Below are 23316 nucleotides of genomic sequence, written 5' to 3' on the forward strand. Positions count from 1 at the left end.
GCTCACAAACTCAATTTTTTGACTTGGTGAAAGCGGACTTAGTGGTGTGTGGGGTGCGTGTGTGTGTGTGTGTGTTGTGTGTGTGTGTGTGTGTGTGTGTGTGTGTGTGTGTGTTTGGTCTTCATTGTTGCTTCTAAGCCCTGAATTAGGCTTTATCTGCCCTTGGGCAGAGCCCATCTGCTAGTTTGTAGGCTGGTCACTTTCTGAGTGTTCAGAGATTTTTTTCCCCTGACCAAGACTTTTGAGTTTTGCTGCTAAGTGTAATTTGCACATAATATGCACCTTCTCATTTCTTTCTCACAGAATCCTGGAAAGCTGGTATGCAGTTCCCTATCTTAGAGATGTCCAAACTGAAGTTCAAAAGGTCACAACTAAAATGTGCTTGGTCTCAATTTTAGAGCAAAATTGGTGATGCAAGAGCAGACCACTTTCACCTTGGGTACTGTGTTTTTATAAGGCAAGAAAGATCTGAAAAGGTACTTTGGAGTGTGTTTAAGTCAAACAAGACAAAAAACATTCAACTGCTTTAGTGACCTCATTTGGGGAACTGGCCAAGTGGGGATTCATAAAGAAGAAACCTATTGCTTTTCTTACAATAAAATGAATTGGACCAATTAATTTTCTTTAGTTCAGGTTAAGCTCAGCCATGATGACTGAGACACACACATGCACACATGCTTTGGCAAAGATTTTCTTAATCATCATATTACATTTGAATATTGGAAGAATTTAAATATATGTTTGAAGACAGATTCTATGAATCTATAATCATTTAAAAATAAAATGCTTTTGAAAGAAAGAGGTAGTATGAAGGAAACTAGGAAGTTAGTACTCAAAGGCAAGGGCCAATGAACTGGGTAAGAACTAAGAGCCTGTGAACTGGGTGAGTTATGCCTGCACTAGAGTTTGCCACTAAAAGGGTAGGGGGTGAAGAGGGATATGTTTAAAAGTCACTTTCATTTTCTGTATATATATGTACATTTGGCATATCTGTGTGCCTGTAAAAATCACAAAATACAAATGTAGACTTTCTATTAAAAATGCAAATGTGTATGTGACCATATCAGCGTTTACTATGAGAGTACACAATAATTCCATGTTGCAATACAAATTTCATAGCAATTAACTTTTCTTTCTTAATATTCTACCCTAACTTACTTATTATTTCCAACCATTAACATAAGACCAAATACATTTAATTCTACAGTTGTTTCCATAAATATGCCTACTTTTCAATTACAAAAATTTTGAAAATCTACATTTAAGTCTTGATAAAACTATACTACTGTAAATTTTTAAATGCTGAAAATCGGTGGTATTTCCTCTCCCTCAATCCTATGTTGGTTAACCAAAAAAAGTCTCCCATCCCATCAAAGCATTTTGATCAGCTATTTTTTTTTTTTTCCTGAAACGGAGTCTCGCTCTGTCTTCCAGGCTGAAGTGCAGTAGCATGATCTTGGCTCACTGCAACCTCTGTCTCCCAGGTTTGAGCAATTCTCCTGCCTCAGCCTCCCAAGTAGCTGGGGCTACAGGCGTGTGCCATCACACCCAGCTAATTTTTATATTTTTAGTAGAGACAAGGTTTCATCATGTTGGCCAGGCTGGTCTCAAACTCCTAACCTCAGGTGATCCACCTCCCTCAGCCTCCCAAAATGCTGGGATTACAGGTGTGAGCCACCAGGCCCGGCGGCTTGATCAGCTATTTTTAAACAGAATATGTTGGATTAGGTCCAAGATGCGTCAGGAATTGGCTTCTAGAATTCAGAGTTGATATTCACATACTATTACAGATACAGTAAATATGGCCAAATAAAAGTACATAAGAAAGTATAGTCAAGGAATTACTGAATGAGTTTAAGGAGCCAAACATACAGCTAGTTTAATAGTTGCCTATCTGGAGTTCTAATATGTTTTGCTAGGGAAGGAAATTTATCAATCACTTCAGTAAGAGGTGGACATAAAAACTCAGACTACTTCGATCAACTTACTTTATCACAACGTGGAGGTGTTTTGTTTTGTTCTGTTTCACTTAAAATCCTGCAGCAAAATGTAAAATGGTACGAACTTTGCTATATGCAATGTGCAAGGCAAAATGCTTTCTCAAGATTTTCCTTTCCCCTAGAAGAAATGTGCATCAAATCACATTCTTAACACTGTTGCCCTTTATTCAATACAATTTCATTTTCAAAGACAAGTGGCCACTTCAACAGCAGAAATTACCTGTTGGTGGTTTTTAAAAAGATTTATCAGGAAGGAAAGAAGGAAAAGAAGAAGATAAGAATTTATAACACCTATGATTCCTCAACTGTCCTCAATAACTATATTTCATGGTTTTCATATCTCCCTTTGACAATGGTGAACTTTCTGATTCTTCTCTCATGAATCGATGTTTTATGATGTTAAATAGGCATTTTGATAACTGTGCATATTCCAACTAAAACTTGGAAATATACATATTCTGTTCATTTTGGAGTATAACCTCAGCTTAGGTAATTTGAAGAAAGCCTCCCTAAAGGAGAGGTGTTCTGCTTCCAGCAAAATCTCACAGTGCTATTGGAGCTCCGTATTTCCCAACACTGTAGGGTAGAGCTAAAAGCTGAGTTGTGTCTTGCTCTACTGAAGATTGGTGTGAATGGGACAAAAATATCTTTCCCAATAGGGCAGAGGATGGCCATTAGGGGATTAGTCTTTTCAATAACGTTTATTAGGAAGGAAAGAAAGAAAATAGGTACTGAAGGTAAGAATTTATAACACCTTTTATTCACCTATTATAGAATTATAATACTTATTGCTGCTTTGGTGTTTATCTTCCAGAAAGATGGCAATATCTGAATTTTCTTCAGAAATATATGAAATTCCTTTTCACAGTTCCCCAACTAAAGGCAGCCGGTTCTTGGGTCAGCAATTTTGAGTTGGTACTAAGATCAGGTCCAACTTGGAGCTGGAAGCTGCTGTCCCTGGGACAGTGTGTGAATAGATGGCCTAATACCCAAGGAAAAAAAGTTACTTGAACCCTGTATGTATACGAAATATACATTTGAAATATACAACAAAGAACTATCTAATGCTATATCCGGACCCAGGACATGGGAACCGTAACAAATCTGAGCTAACTGTAACTTCTAGCGTAATCTATTTCAGGCAGTTGTTCTACACTGCAATGTTTGGTAGTAAATATTTTACATCAGAGAGCATTTGAGCACAGATGGATTATTAATTAATAGGAGGATTATAGTAGAAAATATTAGACGATACCCACCAAAATTCTGCTCTGTATGTCAAGATTCATCTTGCTCAAGAGTGAACAAGAGTAAAAAATGAAACAATAAAGCCTCATGCACAACTTTTTAGTACTGAAATGAGCACAAAGAAAGAGATTCAAAAACCCCACACACAGGCAGATCCATGATGCACAGTTATATATCCAAAGCCTAAATCTGGCATGAATTTTACAACCTCAGTTAGTGCTATTTGTTGGAATTAGCAAATTAAGCACAGAGATGGTATTTCCAAAGGATTCCTTTGCAGGATTTTTGCTTTCATAATAAAAGAAAAACCTATGCAAATATATTGAGTTCTTAAACAAACAAAAGTCGAATAGTTCATCTCAAAATCAACAGTTTAAAAAAGTCATAAAATGATTCAAGGAAATATTTCTCCTGGCATTCAACAACTGGGAGGCTGTGCTGTTACCTCAGTTTCTGATGACTTTAGAAAGTGCAATCCACAGGACAAACATATCTTCATTTTGTGCAACTAAATATAGTTGAGTGCCAGCATAATCCTTAGTGTAATAAATAAACTCTAACAATGCACATACATACACATAAACACATATCTATTCCTAAATTATGGAGGATTAGAAATATACATGAGAATCATCTAATCATCTATAAACACAGAAATTACAGAAACACGTGTAGAGAGATGTAGTCAATATAACGCTCAGATTCCTATGTATTTAATTATTCCCCACCTACTTTTACATAAAAATCTGCTATGTTTTCATTAAATAATTCCAGCTTGGAAGACAATTTTAGGGAAACTTTTGTATTTAGAAATTTAGCAACAGGCAGATAGTAGCTGCCATGCTTTCTGCCACCCACTCCCCCAAAAATGAGAATCTATTTGATGATAAATTCACCATCATAGCCTCAGTTCTAAGTAAGAAATCACGATAGGTTAATTAAAAACACCCCATGAGCCTTCTCTACAAACCTACAACATGTAACTGGTTTCAGTTCCTATTTCTTAAAGAGAATTTGGTCAATTCCTCCTTAGAGATTTCAGAGGAAAAGAAGGATTTTCCAGGACAGATAAATTGAAATGATCCCGCTTTGATCTCTGTGGTTAAGAACCCCTCACAATGGAAGATGACCACTGAGGGGCCGCGCTCCCGGCTTTTTAATGCGTAACAATGGTATCAACAAACAGCTACTTAATCAATATTTGGCCAGAGCTGCTGAAAACTTCCTTTTCAGATTTTAATTCCTACTTGTAAAACAACCCCAGAGCAGCCAGTGAGATAAGACATTAAACTGACTGCTTAATTGCCTTTTAGTGTCTTGTTAGTTATATATGTACACTCTAAATGGTTCTTTAATCTTTATTTACTCTCATAGATAAGTTACCTGTCATACAGAATCCAATCGAACATAAAACATTTTCTGTTCCAGCCCAAGCCAAACTCTCATTTCTCACCGTTTGTTGTTACTGTTGCAGCTTTTCATTTTCATTGGCCATCTACTTATGTACAACTTAAACATTTAGTCTCACAGGAAGAATTTTTTGTTGTTGTTCTCAAAATATATGCATTCACAGATGCTGAAGCCATTCGGATTTAGCGGCCACACTCATATTCACGTGATCGATTTCTGTATATTCCTCTCGCCTGAACCGCCGCGCGCCGACTGGTTCCGCCCCACCGCCCGGGTGGGTTTTATTGCTCAGCCCTGGGGACTTTTAAATGAATCTTCAGTAATTATTACTCAGTAGAAGCCCCTACGTCCTGGTTCCGGTGCTATCAACAATCAAATCAAACCCCAAAATAAACATACGATTTCAAGCATTAATTAGAAAATCTGCATGTTTTCAATAAAGCTCTAGAAGGTAAGCACACAGCAGTCAACCAAACCAAACAAGCGAAAAAGAAAAAGCTAGGAGCTGAACTCTGGTGTTTCCTTTCAAATCGTTCCGGCAGGAAAATTGTTACCGCGACATCAACAAATAGAACACGGCGTGGTGTTCTAATAGAATTCAAGTTCTGATACTTCCAATATTTTTTAAATGGATGATCTTTCTTTGCTGAGTTTTGCAAGGACTTCAGAAAATATGAAGTTTTCTCTAAAGAATCGAGACGACGTTGAGGTCAAATTCGTGATCCTAACAAATGGACTTGGAAAGTGGGCTGGTCTGTCCACTTGAATAAAGGATCCGATGCCATAAACCTATGATCCTATACCCAATGATTTTAATCTATGGGAAAGTTCGTCCCCCGCCTTCCCCTCCTCCCAACCTTGGACCAAAATGGCCCTTCCTGCTCACTAACCGGGAAAGAAACGGCCCTTCGTTTTCCTTGATTTCAGTAGTCCCTTAATGATAAGCGTGCTCTTTTCATGATTTCACTGGAAATAAAATACTCCAAATACCTTTAATGCTTTTCTGCGTTTTAAACTGATTAATCTTCCCCTACCTCCCCCCCCCAAAAAAAGCTGAAGTCGTCCTCGTTAACTTTACGAAAGCTGACAAGCTTACAAATAAAATGGAAACTTGAGCAAAGCTTTCGTCACTTTTACTTTCTCCATTTTTTTAAGAAAGCACTCTTTTTTGTAAACGTCAAATAGGAGGGAACAGATAGGAAAGGAATATAAGCCCCCAACCGACCTATGCTTGAGATCTCTTAGCGGGATCTTTTAAATTGTTGCAAACCTCCCACGCTCACTTGTGATTTTAAAAGGGAGGAAAGTCTTATGAGAGTGTATCGCCAGTCCCCAATCAAAACATCAATTTGGCAATCTGGCCTCTCTCCCCCTGCACTCCGGAGCTGCCACTTCAAAGCTGCTACAACAAGTCAGTAATTGTAACGTTGCATCTAAATATTTAAGCGAGAGTCTTGCAGTCGCGTGTCCATTTACAGTCCTCAACTGTCCTCTAATTCCATTACTGCACAAAGCAAAAATGTTTCCCAAAACTCACAAACAGGAAAAGCGTCACCCTCCTGGAGGGGGAGAAGGAGGGGTGGAGGAGGAGGAGGAGATGATGAAGGGGCAGTTTCTATTGATTAGTCACCGCTTTTGTGTTAAGGGCTTTCTTTAAAATAAGAAAAAAATGGGGGGAGGTTGCAGAAATTTCACTAATGTGAGCCTCAGGCAAGGGAGGAAAAAAAAAAGAGGAGAAGAAGGGGGGAGGCGGGCTGTGTCTAGATGAAAGTGAGAAGGACATAAAGGAGGCAATTGAGTCGGCTGCAGCCCGGCGAGCTAAGCTTCGAGCCGGCCAGAGAGTAGGGGAGGGGGCGGCGCGGCGCGGCGCTTTGGCGCAGAGCGCAGGAATGGGGGCCCAGCCCATTGTGGCGGCGCCCGCGGGCGCGCTCGGCCGAGCCGGGGGTGGAACAGAGGCGACCATTGAGCGGCCGCTGCGCAGGGCCGTGCCCACAGCTCCGGATGCCTCGGCCAGGACTTGGCTCCCCCGGCTGCCTCTTCTCCAGTCTCAGCGCGGGCCAGGGGCTAGGGGGATTGGGGATAGGGGGAGGGGTTCGTGTTCGTGAACCGCCCAGCCCTCTCCTTTCTCCTGGGCTGTGGAGCTGGAAGGATGGATCCAGCAAGGGATCATGCATCATGCTTAGTGCGCGCCCGTTAGGGAGCACTGGCCTGAGCGCACCAGCTCCGTAAGCGGCTCAACTCTTGAATTGAGCTAGGGAAAAGGGAAAGTTGGGAAAGTTTAAGAGGACCATCTGGGAGAAAGGCACTGGAGAGAAAAATGAGGTGATTCTGACCTCATTCAAGGTGGCTCAACCCTTTTGTCCTAGTGTCTGCCAAGCGGACCTCAGGCCAAAGATGTCCCCTGAAAAGCCAGGCTCAGCAGCACCCACCACACCCACTAACTGGAAACGGGCAAGAATACACCACACTGGTCAGGGGACCCCAAAGTCCCTCCTCCCTCAGCTTTCTCCTCCCGCTCTGCCAGGACGCTAAGAGCGCTTTATCAACATTCACTCTATTTTACAAGCGGGCAGCCTGGGATTTTTGATGCCCAAACAACAGAAAGGAGTTTTTGAAATTTCTAGACTTCAAACTGCACCTCACTCTGTCCTTTCTCTGGGCCCCTCTTGCCTCCAAGGCTCATCTAAAAAGGAGCTAGAGGTGCTGAAGAGACAGACACTGCATCTTCCTCGACAACCCCAAATTAAATCAGGCTTCAGCCTCCAAGGTGTGTGTGTGTGTGTGTGTGTGTTTCCAACAGCACAGCCCCCACTGGGGAGAATACTCTGATTTTAAAAATGGTGGCAATTGCCCTTGAATAGCAGCCTGCCCAGCTAGACAGCCCAAAAGACTAGAAACATTTTGTAGGTGAAATGGCCACTTTTTCCACGCTGGAGAGTCCATAAAACTTCCTGGCGCAGCAGCTATTGGGGCTCATTGAATAATTCATCCCTCATTGCAAGCCCATAATGTCTATTCTCAGCCTTTTGTGGTGCTGTTTTCTCTTCTTTTCTCCTTGAATTATAAAAAGGTTGCCTTCCTTTGTTCACATCAAGCTGCTCCGAGCTGGAGCTTTGTCTGGGCTGAGCTAAAGTGTGAGTTTCAATGGACTCTCCAGGCTTTGTCTCCCAAGTTCATCTCCAAGTGTAGATTGTGTAGAGAAGGCCTTCTTTGTAAAAGCTGGAAAAGTTGTACAAATGTTTGACCAGCTCATTTGGGACGTTTTGTCTCCTGGGCCTCAGTCGCCTGTACTGCGAGAGAGCAGCCAGTCTGCCGCGCTGGTGCCTCCAGCAACAAGTAGCAAAGCCGTGAGTCCCCAGCCTCTGTGACTGCTCTGGACTCTTCTCCCCACTGCCCACAGGAACACATTTGGTTTGGGGTTGTCTGACTCCCTGCCTTCCTCCCTTCTCAGCACCTCTATGCTGCAGCTAGGCCTGGGATAAAAGCCAAGGTGTCTTCTCAGAGACCAGGGCAGAAAAACGCACCTCTCCAAAACGAGGATTTAGGCTGAGTCCATAGGAGGCCTCTGTCATAAAGCAAAGGAAGCATCTCCCTGCCCAACCTGCTGTGGTTTGACATGTCTTTGATTTCTTGTGTGCATCAGAGTATCTACACTTGTTTTTCCCTCAAATCAGCCATTTGGATTTGTAACTTCCAAATCTAAATGTTCCTTCCAGGTGGTGTGCAGATTTTGCACTGCTTTGTAAAGCAGCTGCTCAGGAGAGCCAGTGGCTGCCACAGAGTTGGGCAATGAAGATAAAAGAAGTCCCACTTGGATGCCACTCTTGTACGGGCTCAGACCCAGCTAGTCACAGTCGGCAACGGCTGCGAGCCCACCTGGAAAGCCGCCTGTCCCTCTGGCAATTCCAAAACTAACTTTGCGCAATGAACTCCAAGTCCCAGGTGAGGAAACTTCAGGCGCAAGTGGGACCCCTGGCCACTGTTGACCATTTGTGCGTTTGAAGAGGGGCAACCACCCCCAAGGCCAAAACCACCGAGACACAATCCTCCCTCCACCTCCCCCACCCCCCGCTGTCTCCCGCTGCAATGATCCTTTCTGGGTTCAGCATTTCTTTTCTTTTCTTTTCTTTCTTTCTTTTTGCGTTTGTACCCTTAAAGTTTGAGGATGACTTGCAGCAGGTGAAGGGGAAGCAAGCTGCACTTCTGTCTCCCATGGGGGAGATTTTTTTTCTTAGTGCTGGCAATGCACAGCTGAAAAGGAATGGGGATCTGTACCACTAGAAGACAGAGGGTGCCAGGACTCTAAGAACCCAGATCCCTTCAATTTGTAACCCAGAGCTTGGGTTCCTTTCGATTCCCAGGCACACAGAGGTTAAACCCCTCACGTTTGAAAATCAGTTTCAAACAAATCAAACCAGTCAACACACACACACACACATTTATAAGGCAGCCGATGTGGGGGCAATTTTTGGAGGGCCGTTGCCCAAAAGAGTTCTCTCTCTCTCTCCTTTAATGCGGGAAACTCTGGAGACCAGGACCTTTCCTGAGGGCATAAAATCTACTTCAACTTCTGAAGATTCAAGTACCCTCTATCCCCGGCCCTACAATTGCTCAGAGATTCCCAGTCTCATACATTTAATGGCAAGAGAGTGACAGCTTCCCCTGCCCCCTACAATAGAGCACAATTCACAGTTCTAGAATCCCAGGGCCTGCAAGTGGTAGGAAAGAAAGATTTACAAAACAGAAAAACTAAGCAGAATAGAAATGTTTGTTTTAATTCCTAGTGTCCCTCTGGTCTTTCACTTCCATGACCTTACTCAGGCGCAGAGACACCGCGCATGAAGGGACCTTGATCCGAGCTGGGCTTGGCTGCCATCAGATCACCAATATCAGGGAGCCGATGCCTGCCAAGTCCCCCAGCAAGTGAGCCGCCCAAGGCGCCACCGCTTACCTCGCTCGCTCAGGATGCCGTCTATGCTGTGTTTGGCCTTCTTCTCGCTTTCCTCTGCCTCCTTCCTCTCCAAGTCGCCCTCCTCCTCTTCACCTTTCCCGAATTTACTCCTCAGGATGCGGCTGATGGAACTCACTGGGGGCGGGAGAAGGAAGGAAGCAAGGGAGTGCACGTGGTTGAGACAAGCGGGCTGTGCGGGAAGGACCACCCCACCAAACCCCAGCCAGGGCCCTGGAGCCGCTGCCCTGCACTGCTTGGGTGTCTCCTCCTGCATCTCTGGACATCTTCATCCTTCTCCAGCCCTCTCATCCTGCCACTCAAACCCCCCTCCCTATTATCTGTATCTCGGTACTGAAAGACGGAGCCTGGGAAAACCGTGCCTCCAAGTTAGGGCCGGATGCCATCTTTGTCCCTCGATCCTGGGCAGGAAGCATTTCCCTTCTTGGACTCCGAAGACCGGGCTCTAGGTCTTCAATCTAAGAGAATTCTCCCACCAGCCCACCGGGTACCCTCCTTCCTCCCCACCTGAATGCATGGATCCTGCGGTTCGCCTTAAGGGAGGAAGAACCAAAGCCGACTTGTCCGCGCCCCCCGCCCCAACCCCCGCGAATCAAGTTTCTTTTTTTCTTTTCTTCTCTTTTTTTTTTTTTCTTTAAGGCTATAAAGGGTTTAAATTTCAACTGCAGAATCGTTTCCTATTGTAAAAATCAAAAGAAAATGCACTCTCTCCCACTTATTTTTTCCAGATTCCAGTCTGGTAAACAAATCCATGCTCTGAAATATACGTTTCTCGCAGAGGGAAAAAGGGAGTTTCCTTTTAATTAAAAACAAACCCTCCCGTGCGCCCTCTCGCTGGCCCCGTGCTCGCCCCTCTTCTCCCTCTGCCTCCCCCAGGCTGCCGTGGCGGAGGGCTCCGGACCATCCCTGAGACTCTCGGGGGAAATCGAGGCCGTTGTGGAAGCCTCCACGGCTTTGCGCACCCGGCAAAGTCCCTCCCGGCGCGGGCCCCATCTCCCTTCGGTTGGGGTTACCAAAACATTTGTTTCTCTTTAAAAGGGAACATCAATATTAATAAACGCTCTGCCTCCGCCTCACGTTTCCTGCCCTGCCTCCTCGACAGAAATCTTCTTCGGGGAGTCCTCAGCGGTGGTCTCGCCACCCTCCGCCCCCAGGATAAGCAGCTCACCCCTCCCTCCATAAAGTGCCAAGAACGCCGGGTTAGTAAATATTTCAGGGCCTCGTGAGAGGCCAGCTCCCAATAGCTGAGATCGATAATTGGGGTGATTACGTCTTGGTCGACCTGCCGGGGCAATAGCGACTGACTGTCGCGCCTCGGGGAGACGTTAATGGGCCTAGTACCTGAGGGCACTGTGTTTCGATCACAGACCGCGTCCTTGAGTAATTTGTCTCGGATTTCCCAGCTGAACATGCCCGGATTCTCTCTTTTGTATTCCTCAATTTTCTTCTCCACGTCAGGCGTTGTCACCTGCTTTAAAAGAACAGACGGGCAGGCGTTGGTACCCGGTACCCTGGGCCAGGTGGCGGCGGCCCCACCGCCTCTGGGCCTGTTGGGATGTTCCTCCCTGAATCCTATGGGACGGTCCCCCTTTGTGAGCAAAAAGACCCCCACTCTCTGAGGCACTTTAGAAAGGGGCAGATAAGAACATATTCCATCCCATCCTGGAGCAGCCTGGGAAGACTCTACCTCCCCCAGACAAGCCCCAGATAACCGGGATAAATTCAGAATTATAACATCTTGATGGGGGTTGGGTGGGGTTATACTTTCTCATCCCTGGAAATAAGGCAACTGCTTACACAGAACCAAATGAAAACGAAACTAAAAAAGCGATGCTTGAAAAAGGAGCTGAAAAATCAAGTTAAATCTGCAACTTGTGCTTTTCCAAAGGGATATTTATGCTAAAGTGAAGACTGAAACGTAAAGGTACGTATCTGGGTTTTTAAAACTTCGAGTCGATAACAAATATCACTTGAGAGACTGACTCTTCTCTCTACCCCCAATATATTTTTTAAAAAGAAGAAGAAGGTTCTAAAGATTCTTAGAAAGGCTGTGAAAGGGTTTCAGTAGGTGGGAAGGAAGAGGAGGGTGTTTGGAGGTCTTCGGTTTACCATAACCCTCTTGATTTTGCCCCGTGGCAACTAGAAGAAAAGACAGACCTTATGTAATTCCCTCTGACTCAGCTCTAGCTGGTGTGACTCTTTGTTTTTAAAAAGGGAACCAGAATAATTTGAGGATAGCAACAAACTGCTTATTTTTTTAATGGAGTCACTGGCTTATTACAAAGAAAACTGATCACCCTAGTTTTTGACTCATTGAAAACAATTTGCACTGGGGGAGACTGAGGGCGTGATTTGGGAGACAAACCATTATAAAACCTAAAGAGGCTCCTTACATTCGTTTTGGAAAGGACGGTGCCATGGGTGGGAGCTGGGAAGACATTTAGGAAAGAAATTGGCAACAGGTGGGCACATAGAGCTTGCCTGCTTTAGGTGTTTATCCATTAAAATAATTTGATGAGGATTCCAAGGCTTATGGGCTTTAAAAAACAAATGTTATTTTTCCTTTGCAAAAAAGGCGAGAGCTTTCCCTAAGTGTTCATCAAGAAGTTCCCAGGGCGCGCGCACACATACACACACACCCCTTTACACAACTTCACAAACCTCAGAAATAACTCATTGGAGAGCCCCAGATGTTAGCCGTTGCCTCCCGCCCGCTCTTTCCCAACACAGGGGACCACAGTCTGGGAGCCAGGAGGGCAAGGCCCACCCGCTCACCTTGGGCTTGCTGCCGCCGATGGCACCAGGACGTATGGAGCCGGTCTCCTGGTACCTGCACAGGATCTTGGAGACGCAGCCGTGGGACACGCGCAGCTGGCGCGAGATGACGCAGGGCCGGATGCCGTGGTGGGCCATCTCCACGATCTTGTGGCGGATGTGGTTGGGCAGCGGCCTGCCGTTGATAAAAACGCCGCCGAGCTGGTTGACGCGGCCCTGGCCGAGGGGAGTGGACACTGTGGGAAGGCGAAAAAGAGAAGCAAGGGAAAAGTCACTGGAGGAAAATAAAAAGCAAAGAACAGCAGCACGTAATTTCGCAGTCTTCTGGCCTATCCTCCTGTTACAGCACCGACACTGAAACTGCTCGACATCGGACTCCCAGACCCAGACCTCCTTTCAATCACATTTGTTCAAATTATTCAGCAATATAGCGCATGTAATCTTGTGTAAAGACAGCAAATGGGGCAAAATAATTCTCCCCAGAGAAAGCGTCTTCCCCTTCGGGCCCGGGAGGAGTGGCAACTTAGGAGATCCTACAGCTGGTAGAGAGTCTAGCTTGCTCTAGAAACAGCCTCTTGGGAAAGAGAAGTTCACCCAGGAGCTGGCCTTGATGAACTCTGCTCCCACCGATCCCTGTCCAATTGGGGTCGCTCCCTTTCTAAGGGACTTGGGCGAGCTGATAGCCCTTGGGGTTTCTAGCCAAAAGTGCAGCAGCCAAGGGTCAAAGAGGGTCCAGAAAGGAGGCCCAAGCAGCAGTGCCTGTGTCACCTGTTACATCTTGGGACAGAGACCACAGCAGCTGCAGGGCTGCTCCTGGGCCCCCTAGCCCCCATTCTTGCTCTGGGTGTTACATTCTACTCTAGGCTGGGTGTGAAGGGGGTGGGTTGGGGGGGCAATGAGCATCTCTGCTGGGGCGCCCTAACCTCGAAAACCACTGGAAGGGGCTCAGGCTTGCAAGGCTTCCTGCCGGGAAGCCCAGAATCTTCAAGTGGACTGAAAGGCGATTCCTAAACAAGTTATAGAAACTTCTAGATGCTATTTGAGATAAATAGAATTCTAATTTATTTAATTATTCTAAAAATTCCAATCACAATGGAGCGGCGTTGGCCACCACAAATTTGCAGGGCAAAAACAATGCTTCCTGAACTAACATATGTTTCACAAGTGTGGGCGCAGCCGGGACAATTTCGAGACAATTTCGAATGGACGAATTGCGGAGAAGTTGTTTCTGCCTCTCAGAAGCCGGTTCCCCTCCTTCTCCACCGCAGCATTTCCAAAACAACAGGGGCAAGTCGCCCCGGCCCGCTGCAGGCCTGGCCGCCCAGCTCCGCCAGGATTTGCGGAGAGCAGCGCGCTCCATTTGCAGAAAGGAAATCGAGTAGGTCCTCGCCCCCGACTGGTGCTTCTTGGGTGTGGGGTGCCCGGGGAATGGGCTTCCTGGAAGCACCAAAGGAGCCTGCGGAGCCTGGGGATGGGGTGAGGCAGCCAGTCCCAGGCCCTGGGATCCAGGCGGCGCGCTGAGGCCCTCCCTTACCTTCCAGCGGGAACCCGCTGCGCGGGTAGTTCTGCCCCGGGCCCGGCCGCATCATCCTGGGCACAGCGCCGGCCAACGTGGTCATCCTGGGGGCAGCTTCGCTCGGAAATTATATCCAGGTGAAGGCGAAACGGAAAGGCGAGTGCGGCGCGGGTGACCCTCGGGAACTATCCGGAGCGTGGAGAGCCCCTCCCCAAAACGGCTGGAGAGAGAGGGAGGGACGCGGGGTGGGGGGCTGTCGGTTCCTAGTCCAGAGGCCGGAGCTGGAACCCGGGAAAGGGGAGGACGGGGAGGCCCCGGGGTCCAGGATCGCGAGCCCAGGTCGGAAAAGTTTGGTACGAGTCTGGGCAAATGTTCCAGCGACTGGGGTCCCTGAAAAGGGGGCTCAGAGAGCCACGGCGAGCCGGGGAGCCGGGTGAGGCGGGAGCGCGGCCTGCCTGAGTCTCCTCCTGTGGTGACACCGAGTGCGGGGATCCGGGCTCGGGAGCATTTATTAGTTCTTTTACCCAAAGCTTGGTCAGGAGCCCTGAGCTGCGATTGGCCGACGGGGAGACCGTCCCGGGTGGCGGAGACACGCGCTGATTGGGCAACAGCGGCCACTTTCTCTTCCCATCTCTGGTGGTGCCGAGGCCTCTGCTGGCCCCGAGGGGGACCCGCGCTGCGCCCCTTACCCAGGAGAGAAGGGTGGCCTGGTGGAAACTGAGAGAGACAGCCCCAGGGAGATGGCAGTTGCTGAGGGCGGAGAAGTCTCTCTCTGTCTCTGTCTGTCACTGTGTGTGTGTGTGTGTGTGTGTGTGTGTGTGTGTCTTTCTCTGATCTCTCTTTCCGTGACTTTCTATTTCTCTCTCTGTCTCTTTCTGTGCCTCTGGGTGTGTGTCTCGCTCAGCCTCTCTTCCTCTTGTGATTTCCTGTGTCTCTCTATATGTCTCATTTTTTCTACCTGTAGGTCTCGCTCTCATTTCTCTTGGCTTACTGCCACTGGAGGGGGCACAATTCCAATAAGAAGGGATCTGGGGCCCCAGACATATTTCGCTTTGCTTCCTGTGGTCAGTGCCCCTTGGCCTAGGCTTGTTAAGGGGTCCTCCCGATGGGGCTTCTCCCGGGAGGAGTCCAGGGTGCGCTGATGTTCTTTTGTCTTCTCCGTCTGCAAGCGCGACTAGTGTGAAGTGCAGGCGGCCGTCGCTAGGCCCAAGCACTCGTTAGTTGAAAGCTGGGGGTATGGGGGAGCGTGCAGAAAAAAACCTGGCTCCTCTTCTTGATTTAAAAACCGCTCTGGCAAGCTGCGGTTCTAAATCTCTACGTATAGATCCCCGATGTGTCTATATGTTAAAGTTTTGCCCGGGTGCAGCGTTTGTTCTCAGGAATTTATTATGGCATTCAGACTAAACTGCTGGAAAAATAAAAGGAACGAAGTCTTGGCTAGGAGCTGAAGTGTCCCCAGCAGGATATGACGCCAGGAGTGTTGTAAAGACTGTCTGTCCTTAGAGAAGGTACCATTGTGCATAGCCTTTTATTTATAACTTGGTAAGTGCCAGCGAACTCGCCTCCTTCACACCCCCGAGTGCCAGCCCCGCGCTCTGCACTGCGCTTTATTCGCTCGAGTCTATTCAGGGACTGTCACTCTGGGGCCGCGAGGTATTCAGGGCCTTAATCAATCAAAAGGATGAGAATCGGGCAGGTTTTTCCCTTTGAAATAAAGGAAACAATGACTTCTGGGCTTCAAGTTCCCCCTTTTCCTTTTACGATTTTTGAATTTTTCCTGCGCCTGGAGGGAGTTCTCCACTCCTCTCTCTCTCTGTCCTCCTCCCCCACCTCCTTTGACAGTTTTGACGTGAACTCGGGCCCCCAGCCCTACTTCTCCATTCCATAATTAAGGCAAACTCAGAAGGCAAGATGTGGTTGGGGGGTGGGGTGTGGGGTATAGCTGCTCAGCAGTCCACAAGTTGGTCCTTTAAAAACCCACCCACCATTGGGGAAAACAGACAAGCTTTCAGCCTGCCTGATGCCAGAAGGCTTGGTTGACCCTCAGAGCCACGGAGACAGGTCTCAGGAGACTCCCAAAAATGTCTGGACCCATGAGGGAGGCATGGGCTTTGTTTAACTTGGTTTTACATAAAATGATTCAATTTTTTCAAGGGGAAAATTTTCTCATGTTCTTTTTAAGGAGTTGGGGCCACTAAAGCCTGTGTACATATTTTTTAAGCCACTTCTCAGCGATAGCATTTTGAGAGCTAGACTTTTTCCAAGTTTTCTTCTTCCCAAAGGTTGAGCAGAGTCGAAAGAGCACTTTCTGGGGTCAGCAGTAATTGCTGGGTGAAGGAGGTGCCCGAAGTGTAATTTCAAGAAGGCAAATGTAGGCTCAACTCTCAGCTAAAATAAACTCTGGAACCCCGCGAGCAGTTAAAGAACATCTAGGGCTGAGTCTCATTTGTTTCTGAGCCGGAGGCTTGGTCTCCAAGCCCTCCCAGCGTACGCCCGTCTCTCTACTGCCGGGAGTTTTCTCTCCTGAGAGCCGGCAGATGCTGGAGGGAGGCGCTTGCTGCAAGATTCCTTCTCCCGGTCCCGTAGACTGCGGAGTCCGCGGGACCGTTGAACGGAGGTACTGCCGGCTGAGCTGGGTCTTAAGTGCCCATGGGGGCTGGTTCATCAACTAGCCGTCACTTGCTATAAAAATGTACAAATGGAGGCCACGGGGATGCGGGGGTGTTGGGGGCCTAAAGCTCCGGAATCAGGAGGCGACTCATTTTCTCTCCTTTCCGGCCTCTTTCTCTTCTGCCGAGCGCTCTGAGGTTCATATGTACCCAGATGATCAGCTCGGCCCTTCTCCACTGGACAGTGGCCAGAGGTCCCTGGAGACCCGGAGAGGGGTGGGTGCTCACCCTTAGGGTCTGGACAGCTGGGCCACGTCCAAAGACTTCATGACTCTAAATTTCTTGTGGCCTGTGTCCCCGAAGTCCGACCTGGGATGGCCAGGACAGCAAAGTTGGCTGAGGCTGCCCGGCCTAGGGCGCCCGCACGCCACCAAACCTAACCCGGCTCAGAGCCGGGGACTCCGCAGAACAGGGCGCAACAGGTCGCAGGAATGCCGGGTGATTCCAGCCACTCTTTCTCTATCTCCAAGGCTTGGGCCTCCCCTTTATTTCTTTCTGAAGTCTCTCCGGAGCCCAAATCACCCCACCCCCAAACCCCGCAGCTGGATGGGAGTCCAGGCCACTTCCCTATCCGGAGCCGGTGGGACAAGGAGTCCTGGTGCCAAATTTGGCCGCGGTACAGGCGCTAATTGGTAAAGGGATGACCCAGCGGTGGGGCTTGGAAGGCGAGGGCCCGCGCCCTGCATCCTTGAACCCTGGTTTGGGAGGCAGTGGCTTTTCCCCGGAGTAACAAATTACCCAGAAAGCATCAGGAGGACTCTCCACAACGGTGTTGTGAACGAGTGTAGCGTCCACTCACGCTCTGTACACGTTCGAAATGAAACTGGAGCCTTGAAGACGATATTTGGATAATTTGACCAAAAAAAAAAAAAAAAAGTAGGGGGGAGATAGCTTCCGCTGTCCCCTCTGCGCCTCTGACTCCAGTTTCAGAGACACTACAGGTGAAATTAACAGCGGGCTGGCTGTCCAGGCCTGGGTGGAGCATGCCCTTGTTAGCTTGAAGGTTCTCCCTCGCAGCCCGTTTGGATGCGTGCGTCTACAGCCCAGTCGCACTTGGGTGACTTCGGCCTGGGCTGTGAACCACCCTTCAGCGCACAGCCTCCGCACTTGGGGACACTGGCACAAGGGTTTCATGGCCCGTGGACTTCTCAGGGCCTCTGAGGGATGACTTCATACTCAGCCAGACATAGATCTTAAGAGGATATTATGATCTATGCAAAACAATGTCCCTGACCTAGTGGGGAGCGGGGGTGGCGTCTGCCACCCAGGCCTTTTTCCGTCCTGTCTGAAGGGCCAAGCTCTGGCAGGCTGACATGGTCAAGCAGAGAAGCTCCTGGCCACCCGCCCGGCCCCAGGCGTGGCTCTCAGGATGCAGTAAAAGTTGGGCAAACGCCGAGAAACCCTCAATCCCACAGAAAGGCTGCCGGGGGCTCACGGGGAGGACATCAAAACGCCAGGTTCGTGATCATGAGCTTCCGGTCCGGATGTGATGATACAGGATTGGTGAATGCCCGGGTTAAACCCGTGGTCCTTCGCAGCCCCTGCCTCAGTGACCGTCATTAGGCCCCCCGCAGTTATTTGTCAAAAGCATTGGCGCCGCTCTTCTCCCCATCGAAAAATCAGTCGGGATGAGTTCGGATTAAGGGACTAGATGAGGATGTGGACATCTCATTGAAACGTGGTGTAGGCCAGCCGAAGTGGGTTTGCTCCTTCAGCTGGGGGAGCCCCAGGGAACGTGTGAGCGGGTTTACAATAAGGGACACATGGTTTGTGGGAAAAAGGGAAGGGAGAAGGAAAATAGGAAAGGAAAAAGAAAAGAGGGAAAGAAGAGAGAGCTACTTTTTTTTTTTTTAAAGGCAGTGTGGGAGGGAGAGAAGAATAAATCTCACAGCAGCTGGTCTCCTAGTTCATTTGGGTCTGAGAAAATTATTTTTAGGCATACAAGGAAGACAAGATTCCACAGCCCGATTCTCGGTGCCGGGGGAGGGTGTCTTGTAAAAAATAAGAGTAAGTCCTGTCTAATCTTCCAAAAAATGTTCTGCTCAATTAGGTAAAAGTTCATGGTGGGGTGGGGGTGATGTTTAGAAGAGAAATTCTTTGGTAACTGCTCTTTGGTGTGTGTATTCGGGGAGTGTGTGTATTCGGGGTGTGTGTATGTGTGTGTGTGAAAGGGGTAAGGGTTGAAGGGCCTTATTTAGCTGGGGGACTGTCTTATATTGGGGGCGGGCAGCCTAGGCCTTGGAAAGACCAGAAAATCTGATCTGTGCGGAGGCAGGTGAAGGCTGTGAGTGAGGTGGGGGCGGGAACAGAGTTGGAGGAAGTGAATAAAAGAAACCTTGGGGTCCGTTGGTTTCCTTGACGCCTGGAGCAAAAAAGTAGGCGAGTGACCACTCCAGGAACTCCTGCCTCCGGGCGCCGGTACACAAAGAGCTTGGGGCTGTGTGTCCTGCTCTTGGGGGAGGAGGGTACTGGGCGGGGGGAATTAACAGGTCTTTCTTTCGCTCGGATCAGGACTGGACTCCTTCTGACTCCACGCGGCCCCAGCTCCTGAACCAGCGCAGTGAGCCTCAGCCGCTTCTCAACCTAGGTCTCTTAGAAAATTTCTCCTCGAGGTGGATTTCAGCGGCAGGGAAGAGGGGCCAGTGACGCGAGGAGCAAGAAAAGAGAAACACGGGAGACGAATGTTGAAACCCAGATCTCCTCGCTGAGCCTGGAAGCTCGCCACCGTGGGATCACGGGAACCAGAGGCAAGAGGCTGCGAATGAGTCCAGCACCCGCTTTCCTCGGATTTTAAAAGCATACCTGGGGCCAGAGACTGCACAGCCAACTAAATGGAGTAAACGCAACAGGTGGAGGAGGCAGAGTTGCCAAGGGCCAAGCCCGGCGCGATCTGGCCAGTTCTTGGGGAGCGCGGACCTCGGACTGCAGAGAGACGTTTTGAAGAGTGCTGAGCGCACCTGCCTCTCGGAGATACCCAACTCCGCCCGGGCGTCTGCTGAGAACGCACAGTCCACAGACCCCGGGAGGGCTGCCCGCCCTAGGACACGTCCTCTCCGGACCCCTCACTCTTTCAAAATTGGGGAAGAGGCGGAGGAGATGCAAAAGAAGAAAGAAAGAGAGAAGAAAAGAGAGAAGGAAGGAAAGAAATTTTAAAAAATAATAAAAGGAGGGAAGAATGAAGGGAAAACACGGGGGAGGGAAGAGGGGAGAAACTCTCATCACCACAACCAAAGCAGGACGCCTAAGCTTCCTGAATTTCTACACATGACTTGCATTAAGTTCCTTCCTAGACCTTAAACTTTTTCATCTCACGTCACCCAAGAAAACTCCCATTTCCTCTTTTAAATAAAGTTTATTTTTCTGGAGATGAACCTTTAAACAAGTCGTAGGTTTGGGAGCGAGGGACAGGAGAATAATTTTGATCCAGAACCTTGGAGATTAGAGAACCAGGTGGAAAAATTCTAAAAAGATGAAAACTGACCATCTCCGACAAAGAAACCCATTGAAAGGGGCCACCGAGACCGGTTGATTAGCTGGAGAGAGCACGCGCAGAAGTGCAGACCCCTCGCTAACCCGCCAACCTCCTAGAGCCCTCTTGCAGAAAGCTGCCCGGCTCCCCACGGTGGCCCTGCGCGCGCACCATCCTCGCGGTCTCGCTTCTTCGCCCGGGAAAACTCTGTGAGGGGCACCCCAGCCTCAGCCGGGCCAAGAGTTAAGACAAGTAGCCCCAAGAGGAAGGAGCCTCAGAGAGCTTTTCTTCCTGTTCTTCTTCGTTTTCTTTTTTTTCTAAACGAAATCTAATACTATCTGGCTGCAAAAATATATTATCCCGGCTCTGAGCCTAAGAGATTAACATTTGGATATGTAGGAAATGTAATCTGCATGGCTAATTGATTCTCAGCGTATCAGTTTAAAGGATAAAGATCGATATCTACATGATGGATATTGTATTAATAGGGGCATAAATAAAGGCCGAAGAGTCGTTACCAAAACCTTTGAAGCCGCTTTTCGGCTCTCGGGCCCTCCACGCGGCCACTGGGTCTCTCCCACCTCCCCGCCCCCAGCTCCTGCTGTGCAGGGAGCATTTGCTTCCCCCTCCAACCTGGGACCAGGGTGGAGGAGTCTACGGTTAAAGCGAAAGTGTGTTTCACTGCGGCAACGCTAGGGAAAGGAGGTTCTTTTTTCCTGGGCTGCAGCAGGTGGACAGTAAGGCCCGAGAAAATGTAGTATTTTAACAAAACGCACCACTCCCAGAAACACACGTATACAAGCCACACAGGACACAAACAACCACACGTACACACACACACACACACACACACACACACACTCACACACACACACAATCACGCAGGGCGGGGAGGGTTCTCAGCGTTCCCTGAGCGCCCTTTGGCCTTAGAGACACGGAATAAATGCTTCTTTCCATCCCTCGGCCCCCTCCCAGAGGGCAGCGACGAAAGCCCTGGCCGACCCCAAGGATCGGTGATCTGGGCTCCTGGAGGTACCCTCTAGATGGGGTAAGGACGGGGAAGGATCAGGAGGCTCTGCGGGAAGTGTGCGGGGCTGGGGGGCGGGGGTGCCCGCCAATGTCCGCAGAAGGCAAGGAGGCCCGCTCGAGGAGGGGTGGATGCAGACAGAGTTGAGTGGGGCCCTGAGCCCCAGGGAGTGCGTCCCGGTAGATCTTGGGGCGAGGGGAACAGGATGGGGTACACTTGATCCGGAACAAGAACGCCTCGGCCCGGCGGTTGCCCGTTAGTCCCGGATCCCAGCGGCCGCTTCACCATTGAGCCCGAGCCGCAGAGGGAATTTTCCAAATGCAAATCAAACACCCTTGGCGCCCCTCTTCTTCATTAATTAAGAGGAACGTTTCGACAAAACCGGCGTAATCTGTATTAATTACGCAGCCCTTAGCGCGCCGTTCGCATCAATCACGCCCAAAGCGAAAGTGCAGGGGGCGCCTAATCCCTTCCCAGAGCGCGTTTGGAGAAGGAGCTACGTGGCCGGCGTTTCCACCGTGACTTCCACCTTCCTGGGCTCGCCTGGAGCTGGCTGCTCACCCGGCGCGCAGGGAGGCCTTTCCTGAAACACCGGCTGTCTGCGCGCTAGCAGGACCGCTCTAGATCCCCTGACAAGCCGGAAAATACCCCCCACTCACTATTTGGGCACGCGCTCGTACGCAGAAACTCGCACAGGGACTCGCGCGGACAGTTCATGGCCCATTTCCTCCCTCCCCTCACCCCCAGGCTCAGTGGGGACCACTCGGTTCTCAGCCCTCCTCTTCCCTAGGACCCTCTAAAAAGGAGCCTGGGGCGAAGTGACAGCGGGAGGCAGAAAACCTCCTGTTGCCCCAGGACGCCCCGAAAAACTGCTCTGGGGGATGGGGCGGGAAGACCTTAGAAGTTGTCAGGGCGACCAACTCCTCCCAGGTGACCAGGTTGCCATAGGACCGGCACACTGCTCAGGAGTGAGTTTTGGGGAGAGAGAGGGATCCTCCAGTTATTGCCATAGAGAACTGGGAAAGTTCGCAGCCTCCGGGTCGCAAGTGGGAAAGTTGACTAGAGATTGGGGTTAGAGGGGGTGGCTGCAAACTCAGGTTATTTCCGGGCAGCCCCGAAGCAGTCTTGTCCGCTGAAGGCAGGTTGCCCTGGGCTTTCAAGGGAAAACGCCTTGGGGCGGGGTGTCCTGTGCGACCACCTCTCTCAGCAAAGCAGGGTTTGGTCTCTTGGCCTGACCTTGCTCCCTAGTCCCACCCTATACTAGTAGGTCCTAACCTTTCTGCGCTTTGAGCCTGGACCATCGTCCCTTCAAGAGATTCTACTGGATAAAAAAAATTATAAAAGCTGGATCAAGCTTGGCGTCGGAGGTCTGGCCCTCAGCTGGTCCCCACCCTAAAGGACTGGCCTGCCCACCCTCACGTCCTCGGGCGCCCCTGGCTCGAGGGCCTTTCGGAGCCTCCCCGGGAAGCAGAAAGTCGCACCGCACACTGAGCCTTTCCTTCGAGCGCGCTGCCGGGAGCTAATGAGCCCCAGCACGCAGCCTTGGGCACCTGGTGGCCTGCGAAGGAACCTGCCCCACTGTGCTGCTTGGGCTGCACTAGCGGAGACGATAGTGCGTGTGGGAGTGGCCCACGAGCACCACCCGCCAGGGTTTAGCAGCGCCTGGAGCACCTCCCTCTTCCCTGATGTTTCCTTAGTGCTGGAGCTGGGCGCACTCCGGTGTCCGGCATTCTCACATTCAAGCATTCATTCTCCCTCTGAAAGTTCTCAGGCTCCTTTGCTCACGGGTCGTCTCCTGGACCTGAGGCACCTGCGAACCCTGAGGGTCACCAGATTATTTTATTGTCCCTCTCTTCCCCCACTGGATCTTTGGCCGGGCTAGTCTTCCGGTTTCGCCTGGAATCGATCGCACTCGCACACGTGGCCTTTCATTTATTCCACATATACTTCTTGAGCTTCTACTACGTGCCGTTCCGAGTGCTGGCGCCACAGCAACGAAACAGACCAAAGTCTTTGCCCTGGCAGAGCTGATGATCTAGAAAATAGCAAAAAATAATACAGAAATGCACCCTGCCAGGAGATTGGTTGTAAGACTGAGGCTCAGCTCTGGAGAAGCTTGAAGGGCCAAGGGTGGGGTAGTGAGTGGGCGGGTATGAAAGGCTGGGGTGCGGTTGACATTTCAGCAGGAGTGGTCTGGGCAGGCTCTATGGAACTATAGCTCCTTGCAGAGAAG

At 49.5% G+C, this 23316-nt stretch overlaps 2 protein-coding genes across 4 annotated transcripts in view; one reads left to right on the forward strand and one right to left on the reverse strand.

The window, feature by feature from the left end:
• The window catches only part of PAX3 (paired box 3), a 99793-nt gene extending 85389 nt beyond the window's left edge, over window positions 1–14404 (reverse strand). For 2 of the 3 annotated variants that reach the window (XM_055287863.1, XM_055287862.2), the window contains exons 1-4: window positions 13937–14404; window positions 12403–12638; window positions 10969–11098; window positions 9610–9744 (exon numbers count right to left, since the gene is read on the reverse strand). In XM_055287863.1, the coding sequence (XP_055143838.1) occupies window positions 9610–9744; window positions 10969–11098; window positions 12403–12638; window positions 13937–14021 (586 nt within the window). In that variant the 5' untranslated portion in view covers window positions 14022–14404. The remainder of the gene's footprint in view (window positions 1–9609; window positions 9745–10968; window positions 11099–12402; window positions 12639–13936) is intronic. The other variant, XM_055287864.1, reaches the window with a different exon arrangement.
• A 2204-nt stretch (window positions 14405–16608) lies between these two features.
• Window positions 16609–19747, forward strand: LOC129488820 (coiled-coil domain-containing protein 140-like). The gene is given in 5 exon segments (XM_055291328.1): window positions 16609–16803; window positions 17089–17219; window positions 17512–17644; window positions 19243–19703; window positions 19705–19747. Coding segments are annotated over 5 exon segments (963 nt in total).
• The last annotated feature ends 3569 nt before the right edge of the window (window positions 19748–23316 follow it).

The sequence above is a fragment of the Symphalangus syndactylus genome, chromosome 8 (assembly GCF_028878055.3).
Source record: "Symphalangus syndactylus isolate Jambi chromosome 8, NHGRI_mSymSyn1-v2.1_pri, whole genome shotgun sequence".
In the NCBI taxonomy this organism is placed as follows: Eukaryota; Metazoa; Chordata; class Mammalia; order Primates; family Hylobatidae; genus Symphalangus; species Symphalangus syndactylus.